This window comes from Cariama cristata, unplaced genomic scaffold, assembly GCF_000690535.1.
Source record: "Cariama cristata isolate BGI_N322 unplaced genomic scaffold, ASM69053v1 scaffold42948, whole genome shotgun sequence".
NCBI classification, from domain to species: Eukaryota; Metazoa; Chordata; class Aves; order Cariamiformes; family Cariamidae; genus Cariama; species Cariama cristata.
In genome coordinates, this window is record NW_009630268.1 from 188 (window position 1) to 13,023 (window position 12,836).

Consider the following 12,836-nt stretch of genomic DNA (forward strand, 5'->3'; position numbering starts at 1 on the left):
TAGCGGGGAAGCCTATATCGTAGGAGGGTGAGGATACAATGGGGACCCTTTATATAACAGAAGAGGAAACCCTATATAAGGGAGGGGTGAGGACCCCTAAACGGTGGGGACTCCTTTATAGCAGGGGCGTTGGGACCCCATCCTATGACAGGGGATGGGGACACCCTATACAGTGGGAATCCCTATAAAAATGAGGGGGATGAGGATACTCTCTGCAATGGGGGCTCCTGTATAAAGAGGGATGGGCAACTCCTATATAATGGGTATCCTGAGACTCTCTCTGTAAGAGGGACCCCCGTAAAATGGGAGGGTTGAGGACCCCCTGTACCCTAGGGACCCCGTATAATGGGAAAGGGACTGCTCATGTCATGAGACCCCCATGTATCTGAGGGTGACAGGGGCCAACGTGGCCCTTCGGCAGCTCATAGATGCCGGGATCAAGGCCGTGTGGCCTGGGGGCTTGGGGAACGCCAGGACAGGGGCAGGGACCTGCTCACGGGGTTTCTCTTGCAGGTTGGGCACGAGCCACTACCTCCAACGGTTGGAAGAAATGTGCTGGGACGGAAAGTTCTGTACTTGCCCGGCTTCTTCACCTACGGTGAGCAAACATTCCTCCCTGTCAGCATGAGGTCCTGCCCAAAAACGGGGCTGGGAACTGCCAGGTAGACCCAAGCCAACCACCAGCAGCACTTCCACGTCCCCTTGGGATCATCCCAAGGCTGCAGGGAGACATAAACCGCTACAACTAGTTGCAAGGCCATCGGATTTACCTACCTGTTGTTGGGAACAAGGAGGTGGTGGCCCCAGCACTGATGCTTCATTCCCTTCCCGTGGCACGTTGCACTGTAGCGGAGGGGACGGCGGGAGTTTAGGTGGTGTAGGTTTGTTGGCGGAGGATTTTGCATGTGTTAGAGATAGCAGAGTGCCTTTCTTCGCTACAAAACAGCCCTGCAATAACTTGTACCCCTGCCCTGCTCATTTGTGTTGTAGATGGAGCCCTAAAGGGACAGAAATACCAAGAAAAGGGAAGGTAATATGTTTAGAAGGAAAAAAACAGTACCATTTTTCTCTCTGCGGGTGGAGCAGCACAGGAGAGGCAGACAAATACTCTGAGACCTCGGGGGTTGCTTTCACAGCAGGTTTGCTGTGGGGAAGGGGAGCACACAGTTCTGAAAGCCGAGTTGGGCCGATCCCAAAATCGGACAGCAGTACCCATGGCGGGGGGGGCGACGACCCAGGACAGGAGCGGTACAAAAGCCCTGCAAACCCATCCTGGGACACTGAGGCTGGAAACGCTCTGGTGCTGCCCTTTGGAAGATGCGTTTTCCAAATAGATTTAACAGTGTTGAGTGATGGAGATGGTGTTGGGAGAGCAGAGGGTGGAGGGCAGGAGCAGTCAGTGCCCACAAGCACGTAGTGGGTTGTATTCCACCTTGTTACATCAGGGAGAAATTGGATCTGTTGGCTTTTTTTTTTTTTTTTTGGCTGGAGACCTGTGGAGGTTTGCCTGAGAGAAGGTGGTGGGGCAGGAACTGAGCCTGGGTTTGTGAGATCCATATTAACCCTGAGCCTGGGGTGGAGGGAGGAGGTGACACCACGCAACACACGAGATGATCCTTCCCTACCCTGGTTCAGTCCAAAGTGCCTTTTAGCCCTTTCAGGTGCGCAAAACAATCACAAGACAAGAAGTAGCCCAAAATACTGGAGGTATCCTTCCAGATTAGACAGATATGACAGGGAATACTTAAGGATTCTTTGCATCCTATAAGAAGTTTATTTAGGACTGTTAGGACTGTTATAATAAATTACTTACGGAGGGACTGCAGAGCGGCTGCTGTGCCATACTGAGCTCCGGAGGTGTTTGGGGTGCTCTCCGTGAGTCGGCCGGTTCCCGACTGATAGCAGCCTGGTGTTTTCTCACCCAGCCAGACACATTGTGGAAGTGGATGGGAAGAGAGGCCTCTTCCGTGGTCTTACTCCTCGCCTCCTCTCAAGCACTTTATCAACCATCACCAGGGGGAGTGTGAAGAAGGTAAAGGTCAGCTTCTCTCTCCATAAATCAGCTTGCTGGGTGAGCCGATCCTACTGCAGCGGAGCCAGGGAGCCTGCATGTGCCTGCACCCAGCCATGACCAAAGCACCCACCCCTCTCCATCTCCTAAGGGCTCGTAGTAGTCCCCCAGGACATGGGGAGGGAACAGTGCCCGTATCCCCAAAACTTTTTTTTTTAAAAGCAATTTTAATTTAATTTAAACAACCGCTTGCTTTTTATCTTTTGTAAGCAGTTTTGTGATCCCTCTCTCCCCCTGTTTTACTTTCCATCCTTCCTTCTCCTGTGTTCCTTCTTGCCTGTTTTTCTTCTCCTCCCATCTAGAGCGCAACTGCTTGCGGTTTCCTCCTGTCCTCAGACATCAAGGGTTTGTGGGTCAGCATCTCCATCAGTTTTGACCATATGTTTCTTCTCAGGCCTTTCCACAGGAAGACATGGAGCACGTTTCTAACAAGGATGATGTGAAGACCTCCCTCAGGAAAGTGGTGAAAGAGGTGAGAAGCAGATACTGCTTGTTAATGAGTGATCGGGGAGATCGCATTGGGGATGTGCCTGGAGAGCAAAGGAAGCTTAAACTGTGGGCTGCGGGTGAAATTACATGGAGAGAAACTCTGGGTGAAGCGGCTGTGGTATTTAGTAGTGACTCTGTGTCCAGCTATGAAATATTTCATAGGAAGAGAGGTTTACCACAAAAAACAGATTTCCAAAGAGGGACCTGAAAAGTGATCTGTGCAGGTGGAGCAGCACAGCTTTCCATACAGGTGTGGGTTTTTTTCCTTCCTTCCCAGACATCTCACGAGATGATGATGCAGTGCGTGTCCCGGGTTGTCTCACATCCGCTGCACGGTGAGTCCTGTCCCTCTGCCTGGCAGCCCTCTCCAGACTGAGGATCAGCCCCAAACCCCCATTTACTCAATGCACTTCTCTATCATAAATGGCTTCGTATGAAACCACAGAAGAGATGCAGGTCTGGGTGGTTGCTTAGGGAGGCTGACACTTGGCCTTTAGGGACTAACCCAGCCGAGCAGCGAGATGCACTCTTCCCGTTCATCCAAGAGCTTGTCCAGGAGATCCCGTTGGGAAGGATTTCTGGCCCTAATCCCATCCCTTACAGGCTAGGTGAGAGCACCAGTTTCTAATGAGTCTTGCAGTGATGAGGACCACCGAGGGGAGCTGGAAGTGATGCAGGTTGAGGGAGGGGAGGGCAGAAGGGTCAGGTTGCATTTTCCTTCCCATCCATTGCAACCCAAACTGGATTTGTTTCTTTGTCAGCCCTGTGTTTCTTTCCTCCTAGTGATCTCTATGCGCTGCATGGTCCAGTTTGTCGGCCGGGAAGTCAAATACAGGTGAGTGACTGCAGCTCTGAAGGGTTTGGGCACACAGAAGCACAAGTCCGGGAGTCAGCGGTGCCAGATGCTGCCATGCAATGGGGGATATGGCAACCCAGGAGGTTTAGGAAACCAAAAAGTGAATCTGAGCTGTGGTTAGAGGGTGGGTGAGTGCACGGTGAGGGGACGTGGGAAGGCTGGGCTCTGTCCCTGGCATGCCTCTGTTCTGCCTTGTGCCTGTGGGGATTTTGGTGGCTGTAACGCACCTTGCTGCTCACACAGCGAGCCTCCTGCCTTTTTGCTTTAGGTGTTTGTAGAAAGGGAAGTCAGCAGGGAGGCAGAGTAGGTAATACAAAGCATTGCTGCAGCCCTGCTAGTCCGGCAAGATTTTGGCAAGCCTTTTTCAGTAATACCTGCCTCTCTGAAGGGCAAAACTACACCTGCAGCCATGCGAAAGCATGCTAGACATGACTGCAGCTAACCCACAACTGCCAGCGCGAGTTTCCAGAGGCAGGACAGGGTTCTCGGGCTGAGAATCAGCCCCATCAAAGCCTGTTATGTGTCGTGGTTGCGGCACGTGTAGCCACTCACACAAAACCAAGCAGAGCTCTTCTAGCTCCAGCATTTAAACAGCTGTCAGCAAAGTTGAGTGTTGTCCCAGGCGTTACTGCAGACACGACCCTCCTTCATGGGTTGAGAAGCAGAACAGAGCTGCCCGCTGCGTTGCTGGCATGGTGGCTTGGGGGGGACGCTGCTATGGCTGGGTGGCTGCAGAATGCATGTGAAGCTGCGCAGGACAAGAGATGGAGCAACCCCCTGCGCTCTCACAGCTCTTTTCCTTTCTTGGCAGCGGTGTGTTCAGCGCCATTGGCAGGATATTTAAAGAAGAAGGGATCCTGGGATTCTTTGTGTACGTGAGTTGTTGTTTAAATACTTTCTCCCATAGTCTGAAGGCACCGATGGCTCTCCTGGCTGCTCTGCCAACCTCAGTTAAAGTCACACTGAGCTCTCTCCATCTGAAAACTTGTCTGACCATGGGACTCTCACATCACTCCCATGAGCACAGATTAAATCTGCACCTTTGACAGTGCTCCGGTTTGACCATTAAGTTCGTCCCAGATCTTATCTTCAATCAAACCTTCAGAGCCCAGAGAAAACCCTGTATTTTTTCTTACCTTTGTTTTCCCCTCGATGCTTCTTTGTGTTTCAGTGAAGGGCCATTTGAAACATTTGTTTGTGCAACAGGCACCAAGATCAAGTGCAACAATGAGACCCCCTTGTTGAAATAAAAGCCGGAGCCTGGATAAGCAGCACATTCCTCTGAAGAGCACCATGGGTGCTTGTAACGAGCCGGTGGTCCGTGCTGGCAGCAGGTTTGCCTGAACGGTGGGATCGTGGTGCTGCACGCCGTCACTGCCTGGACCAGAAGGAACTGAAAGGCGCTTCCAGCCTCTTGTGAAGCGTGGCAAATTGGTGGTGTCGCTGAAGTGGAAGTCTAGTGGACACCTTTTTGCTTGAAGCCTTAATTAACACTTCTTGCCTTTTTTTCACATCTATGTAACAGCAGAACCACCTGCTGCCTCTGCTCCTGGTGGGGAGAAAACTCACTTTATTATGTCAATAATAGTAAAGGCTGCTCTGAAATTTCAGGAGGGGTTTTCAGGCCTGATGCCTTTGACTCTGCAGTCACAAAATTTGGGCCTCCGGATGAAACATGAATGCACCAGGAAGAGCCAAACAATTGCAGGGGGTCTCATCCTGTCCTTCCCCAAGGGGAAAAGGCCCAGGGATCTGCAAAGACCCCATCAGTTGAGTGTCACTGCATCTTCCTTTTGTGGCCCACAGCTTATCTGCTGAGCTGTGCAGCCCCAAATCTCCTCCGTTAAATACAGGTTCCTCCGGGATGTTCCCTGTGCATGAGGCACGGCCGGAGCATGCTGCCCAGCAGCCCTCCCTTTCCTCCACCTCCCGAGGAAACAACATGAAAGGAGCCACCACGTTCCCTTCCTCCACATAAAATAAACACTGTTGGTAGCCTAATTAAACTTAATAGTTCACAGGAAAGGCTTTAACACAACCCAAAATGTCTCAGGAGGGCTCTGAAGTTATACGTGCTCTACAACCCCGCTAGGAAATCCCACTGCCCTGGGGGGAACACAAACTGCATCTGTAGGACCAAACTGCTCTCAGCCCTCTTAACGCAACCCAAACACATCCACTCCCTAAAATCATTGCGGCGCACTTATTTCTCATGGCCTTATAACCTCTATGCAGCAATAACAGTGGCACACGCTTGCTCTGGGTGTGTGCCTGGCTAGAGAGAAAGACTTTTCAGGAGATGGACTTACCTTGCTTCCCCTTGTATCTGTAGCAGTCTCCTGCCTGCCAGAAGGATTTTCCTGGGGCTCTGAAACTGCTGTGCGTGGTCAGCTCGAAGATGGTTTGTGCCAGTCCTGCCGGGCACTGGGGCTTCTGTTGGGTCGCATCACCAAACGTCACAGGCTTCACCATCTGCCTGCTGCTGTTTCAGCTTTTAATGACTTGTCATGTTCTAAAAATACTGCTATTCCAGATCTCTTTGGACATCTCGCCAGGCGTGAGAGCTGTAGCACAAATGAATTTGGATTTTTGGTCCCCTTCCGCAGCGCCCTCAGACCCTTGATCTCCAGTCATCCCATAAACTCAGGCCCAGCATCTGTTGTTACTTTGATGATGGAGGAGAGAGAGGGATGGGATCCTTATTGCAAATGGAACAAACAATCCGATTCTCTGTCAACAGCTGGGTGAGGTTTTACTTACGTGGCTGCCGTGGCGTAGTCCTGGGCCAGCCCTCTGGTTTTGGACTTTATTAAGCCGCTGTTGGGTCTGCAGCAGCTCAGGAGTCTGCTTCACACTTGACACTGAGTTAGAGAAAGGATTTTTTTTTTCACAAAGGCTGAATGCAAAACAGACCATCTCTTTGGGACCAGAGCGCTTTGATTTCTTTGTCATGTCTGTTGCTCTCATGTATCACATCTTTTAAGCCAAAGCCAGCAGATCTTCCGTTGAAGACTTCTACTTTACCTAGTCGCCAAGACCTCGGCTGCACCTCCAGAGCTGCTGGGGCCTTGACAATACACAGGTTGTCTCCAAGAAGCATAAACCCTAACACCAAGCAAGCAAAGCAGGCTGGATCAGAGCATGCAGTCCCAATTGCCATTCTGCTGCTGCAGCGACCGCAGCAGGAAACAAAACTGGTCCCCTGCTCCAAAGAGGCAGCATCGTGTTTGGGAAGAAACAAATGACTCGGACTAGTGTGCTTGGAGGTAGCTCTTTCCAGCCCAGCAAACACTCATGTGGCTCTCAACAGGCTTGTTTTCAGAAGAACTGTCTGAACAAATTTGCTGCTGAAACACAGGTTTAACACACACTTGGATCCTTTTGCAGTGGAACAACTGCCCAGCCAAAGCCAGGGGCCCTGCGCTTGATGCCTGCACTGGTGTGACGGATTCTGCTGAAGTGCTGGAAAAGTGGAGAATCCCGCTGAAATGCTTTGTTAATGTTTTAGTGCCATGAGCTGCAGAAGCTGGGGGTGCTCATGCTGCTGGGAGCTCGGGCCCATGTGTCCAAGAGAGGAATAAACCAAAGCAGCTATGCTCCCAAGTGGCAGCAGGGACTGGGAAAAATCAGAGGGACTGGAGTCCTGCCCCCAGTTAATCCCACTTTGCAGTAGAGCAGGTTTTGCAGGAACAGCCCCCCTCATTTTAATTTCTAAAGGAGGGAGATTTCACAGAGATGAACTTCTCATTCTGCATCCTGCATCCGGAAGAGCATCTGCAAAACGAGCTTGATGGCAACCACTTCATCTGCGTCTTTATCTGTGACTTCATCTGTGTCTCGCCTGGGTTTCAGAGCAGGAGTTGGGCCAAGGAGGGATTTGGGCTAGAACAAGGGAACTTGGCTCAGTTATGCCCAAATGACAGATCCCAAACTTCCTACTGCGGAGCATTCCCTGTCCGGAGCAGCTGGCAGCACATGTAGGACCATGCTTGAAAGCTGGGAGAGTTCATCCCTGAAATCTCCCCTTCTCCCTTTCAGTTCCTCCCAAAGTAAAGATGCGTTTTGGGGGAGTGGGGTTCCTCTATGGTGGTGGAGGGAGGGCTGGGTACCTCAGAAGGCGACACAGGGACCCTTCTGCACCTCACACCCCTCTTTTTGCCATTGCAGCGGTTTAGTCCCTCACATCCTGGGGGATGTCATCTTCCTCTGGTGCTGCAACCTCTTGGCTCACTTCATCAACACCTACGCGGTGGACGATAACGTGAGTGGAAGTGCCCGATGGAGGGTTGGCAGGGCCTGTACCAAGTACCTGCAGTTGGAAGGAGTTAATGGGAAGCGGGGGCTAATTTAATACAAACATAAAGCCCTCTGAAAGTGCTGTGTCTGCTCAGGGCTATGTTTCAGCTGCAGTTTGGGGGATCAGGTTTGACAGCAAATGTCTTCCCTGATTCTCGGCTGGGATGCAGTGTGGTTGTCATTGCTTTCTGCCTTGTTCCCCTGCCCAGTGGCCTTCATCTGAGGCGCAGAGGGATGTCACATAATGGCAGGGACAGCCTGGTGTCGTTCTCCTCCTCCACAATCCCTTTGGTTTCTCTTTCCAGTTCAGCCAGGCATCGGTGATCCGGAGCTACACAAAATTCGTGATGGGGGTATGTAGACAACTGCCATGTCATTTCTCCTCTTCCTGCCCTGTGTGGGGTTAGAGCTCATGGTCTGGGGGCAAAGGCTGGTCTGTACTCTATATCCAAAGATGAGGATAACTTTACTAACGTGCAAAAGCTGGAAATAGCTTTTTTGACATGATGAACATTAGCGAGGCTACTGGTTTTCTGTGCTTTCAGATCGCTGTGAGCATGCTGACGTACCCATTCCTTCTCGTGGGAGATCTCATGGCAGTGAACAACTGTGGGTATGTCCGTCACGCTGAGATCTAAGGCTTTCCCTTCCTTTCTTCCAGCCCCTTGTTGTCTGAATCCTCTGCTAACGATCGTAAAGCTTTCATACAGAACCGTAAACTACATGGCACCTCGCAGAGTTGGCTCGTTTCCTGTCCCAGGTTGCTTATAATTTTAGATCAGAGGGCACAGACAAGAGCAGCATAAAAGCTCAAGTGGAGAGAAATAGGGAGAGTCGTGGTGGTGTGGTCCGATCTGAACCAGACCAGAGGCAGAAGGGATCAAAGGGACCGTGCTGGCTCCAGGGAGCAGCACGAGGGAAAGCAAAGCTCTTAATTCTGCGATGGATGCAGACAGGAGCAGGACCAAGCTTGACTTCCCAATCCCACTGCTGCAAGAAGTCTTCTCCATCTGTGCTTATGGGAAGGGGACTGGATCCAAGCCGCTGGTATAGTGTTTTCTCGATACCTGTTGGCTCGTGAAGGTGTAGATACAGCATATAGTCCTCGACTCTTGAATGTATCCAGGTAACGCTCCTTGTTTGTACACTCCAGGGGTAATTAAATTACATGATCAGTTGCATTGTAAATAACGAGCTGGTCATTTGGCCTTCAGCCCAGTGCGGGCACTGTTTTTGCGTCCTCACTTACACTTATGGCTGCTCTTGTGTTACCTGTCTGGATAATATGACATCTGTACAGACCGCCTCAGCTGTTTCTTGTTGCCGTGCAGGTTGCGCGCCGGCCTCCCTCCCTACGCTCCTGCATTTACGTCCTGGATCCATTGCTGGAGGTATCTCAGTGCTCAGGTGAGGGAGCAGGGCACACATGGGGCTTCAGGCTCCCTCTCCTCCTTCCCGAGGTCTCCAGTGCTGCCCAAAAAGTGCCTGTGTCACATCCTTGAGGTGCTCTGTAACCTGTTTCCATCCCTCCAGTTCTGGCACTGGTACCAGGCATGGCGGTACTGGTCTGCCTGTTACACGCCCCGAGCTTGCAGCCTGCAAACTTTTAGCCGATGCATTGTGCACAGCAAAGCAAGGTGGCTCTGCCCCTCTCCATCAGTCATCCCTGGGGGAAATGCCCAAATCCAGCACCCACGGGGCTGCAACCCCACTTTCTCCTCCATAGCAACCCAGGGTGCTCAGGCCTTGCAGCGGGCACATGTCGGTCCCTGCTAAACCAGTTCCCCGGCTGGATCTCACTGTGGCTGCCCTGACCCTGTGCTCTCTCTCCTCCTCAGGGGCAGCTGTTCCGCGGCTCCAGCCTGCTCTTCCGCAGAGCGCCCATGCCAGCCGCCTGCTTCCCCATCGACTGACTCCTCGGCAGGGAGAGGCGATGAACTTGGACTTCTCAAGAAACCCTAAGCTTGTTTCGATACATGTATATTTTTTTCTTTTCGATCCAAAGTCCGTGGTGTCAGAACAAGACACCTCCTCTCCAGCAAGGCCAGCAACAAGTTGGCTTCAGGCTCCAGCTGGACCAAAGCTCCATCTTCATAGCTGTCTTGACCAGGACATGTAGCAGAGGGAGCAGAAAGGTGTTGTCTTGTCTCTTTGGTCCAAGCTGTACCTCTGGAGTCACTGGGGAAGTCTGGGAAACCAGAAAATGCCCAGGTACTAAACGAGCCAGCCCTGAGATGCAGGGACAAAAGACTGCTTTGTTCTGCGTGAGCCGAGAAGCAGCAAGAGATCCAAGATCGCCTTGCTGGGAAGGCTACGCCAGTTGACCAGCCTCCTGCCTCATCTCTTCTGGAGAGGGCAAACATTTGCACGGCAGGTCGCTCATCCTGGGTGAGATCAACCCTGCGACCGGTATTTAAGGTTTTGAGGGTACCTGAACACTAAGGAGCACACCATCTCCCATGGGTGTGAAAGGGAAATTGCAATATCAAACCAGAAAAGGGAAACAGAGTCCCACTATGAAGAAGAGCACAGTCCCAAAGAGACAGGTCCAGCTCGGCTCCAGGGCAGCGTTGGGACTTGGAGAGAGCACTTGGGGAGGGATGTGCGCTGCAGATGGTAACGACTTTGGGAAGGCTTTTCACAGCGGGATGGGCTGTGTTTAGGATATACCCAACAGAGCTGCTGGGTGTAACCTGGGCAGGCAGCCTGTATGCATTTCTCAGGGGAGATGGGTCCTGGGTTGGACTGGCACCACTGCATCGCACGAGCATCTCCCCGCCAACAGGACCACGAGCCCCACCGGGATCCTTCCAAACCCAAGCATCACCACTTCACTGAGGGACATGGAGCCGCGTGTTGCGGTGCTGCTGCGTGGCAGGGTCCTGCTAATAGCTACGCACCAAAGGGTTCGCCTTGAGGAGGGGCACTCCGTCCGCTGCTGTCTGGAATAAAGGAATAAACCTTGAGCTGGCTAAAGGCTTGCAAGGCATCCGGGTCAAGGGCTCCTCATGCAAACGGGAGCATGGCTGGCTCTTGCGTAGCAGAGCTCACCGGTGGCAGCAGGGCAGGATTGATCCTCAGCTCCCCAGATGAAAAGGTTTTTTTTTGTTTGTTTTTTGGGTGTTTTTTTTTTTGTTTTTCCACCAGTCTGTGCTGTCCTGGCAGCCAGGCAGATTTCCTCCGTACTGGTTCCCTCACGAAGCAGTCTTTTGCACAGAGGTTTGGGGTCCTTGAGCACATTCCCGTGTGCTGCTGCAGGAGCAGCTGGGGTCACATCTCATCCTGGTCCCCCAGGGACCCCAACCTGCCATGGCACAGGGGTTTTCTTCCATCAGATGGGTTTGATCCACGTCCCAGCCAGGGCTTGCGGGACAGTGCTGGTACCTGTGGGACCAGGAGTCCCCACTCAGCTCCCTTCGGTGTCGTGAAGTCAGTCCTGTCTGTCCTCCCTTCCTCCCATACAGTTTACGTTACAGTGACAGCAGTTAAATAATGCATGGCCCTCTTCCCTAACATCAGAGATTCTTTCAAAGAGGATTTAACTATGCTCCAAAATACAGCTATAAAACAACAACTCTTGAGTGTTTCTTTTCTTAACAAGTGGTAATTTTTTCTTCCCTCACTCAGGGAAGGTTTCAGTTTAAGGCAGGCACTTCCTTCGGTTTCTTCCCCAAAGCAGGGGCTAAACCAGCTTTTGCACACTCCAATTCCCTCTGATCTTCCTCCCCACCACGGAAAGTCGGGAGGTTTAGGCTGAGCAAAATGCACTGGGTGCAGCTGGAGCGAGGGTGGAGGCAGCAGGCGGCTTGGCTGCTTGAAACAATATACATGAAAAGTGGGTGTTTGGAGTTAAAATGGACCCTGGGCGATTCTGGAAAGGATGGTGGAGACCCTTTGCTGGTGTCGGACCCCTCAGGTGGGCTCAGCCTCTCCATCCTCCCCTGCACAGCTCGCAGGTTCCTTACCCACCGGCGTTTTATCTCATTAGCTGGTTTCTTGCCTACCCCAACACTGGGCATTGGACCCCCCCAGATCACACAACTCCTCCTCGGGAACATAAGCCTTTACCCTCAAAATTAAGGCCACCTTCTGCTGGTGACCTGCCTGTAAAACCTCCTACGCCCTGCGCCCAGCCTGACTGCAGCCACTGCAATGAAAAGTGCTATTTCCTTTCCTTTGAGGAATTTACCCGAGGAATTTACCTAAATGTGCACCAGAGCAAACATCCCACCAGCAGTTTCTGCCCAGTTCACTGGGACCCACAAACTTTGCTGGAAACACAACGCTCAAATACAATTTTTGGTGAATTTAAATGAAAATGAGGTTTCAGAGCTTTCAGTGCGCTGCCTTACATTGAAGGCATTCATAGGATGATTAAATATTTCCTTACCTCCTCCCCTTCCTATAATCCTAGTTCTTGTCCCACGTTTCATTTGAGGTGGCCTGCCATGGGGACAGCACCTGCACCAGGAGCAGACAAGGAGACAACCCAAACCCTGGCTGAGCATCCCCTCTCCCTTAAATTGCTGCCCCGTTAGCGGGTACCCAGCCCCACAGCTGGGGCTCATGTAGCACAGCTGGAGAGGGGATCTGGGGTGAATCCCGGGCTCAGGAGAACAAATGAAGGGGTGTAGGAGGAGGTTTGGGTCCGGTGCCTGGATTATCGAGCCAGGGATTTCTCCCACCTGTAGCCCCAGCGCTCCCATATCTGCCCACGGAACAATCTTGGGTTTAAATATTGACTCTTTCCTGCACAAACCTGGGATGGGTGGAGATCGCCGCTGTTCTGTGCCCACGCCGTTTATCAGCCTTCAGTGGAAAACAGAGATTGCCGGGACTTTGGCCTTATCTGCTCCCAGCTGCCGGGGGGAGAAGGGAGGCAGCGACAGCAGCCGGGAGAGGGAAACTCAGGTCAAGGCTGCCCTGGCTCTCCGCAGGGCCCGGACACTTGGGTCTGGCAGGATTTGGGGAGCAACGAGGTGCTGGTGAAGCCCTTGTGCCCAGGGAAAGTGCACCTGAGCTCGGATCGATTGCATTGTCCTTCCCTTTCCCCCTACAGAGCTGTCCTGCTAAAGACCCTTCAGTTAAAACCAAACCCCGACCCGGCCGTGCTGCTCTCGCCGC

At 52.2% G+C, this 12,836-nt stretch overlaps 1 protein-coding gene across 1 annotated transcript; it reads left to right on the forward strand.

The window, feature by feature from the left end:
* Positions 1-421: 421 nt before the first annotated feature.
* On the forward strand, positions 422-9,625 carry MTCH1 (mitochondrial carrier 1; the record flags this gene model as incomplete). The annotated part of the gene is made up of 11 exons (XM_009705440.1): positions 422-598; positions 1,926-2,032; positions 2,466-2,543; positions 2,838-2,895; positions 3,344-3,395; positions 4,228-4,287; positions 7,584-7,677; positions 8,018-8,065; positions 8,258-8,325; positions 9,044-9,119; positions 9,551-9,625. Coding segments are annotated over 11 exons (893 nt in total), but the record flags the coding sequence as incomplete, so codon positions are not given.
* Between the last annotated feature and the right edge of the window lie 3,211 nt (positions 9,626-12,836).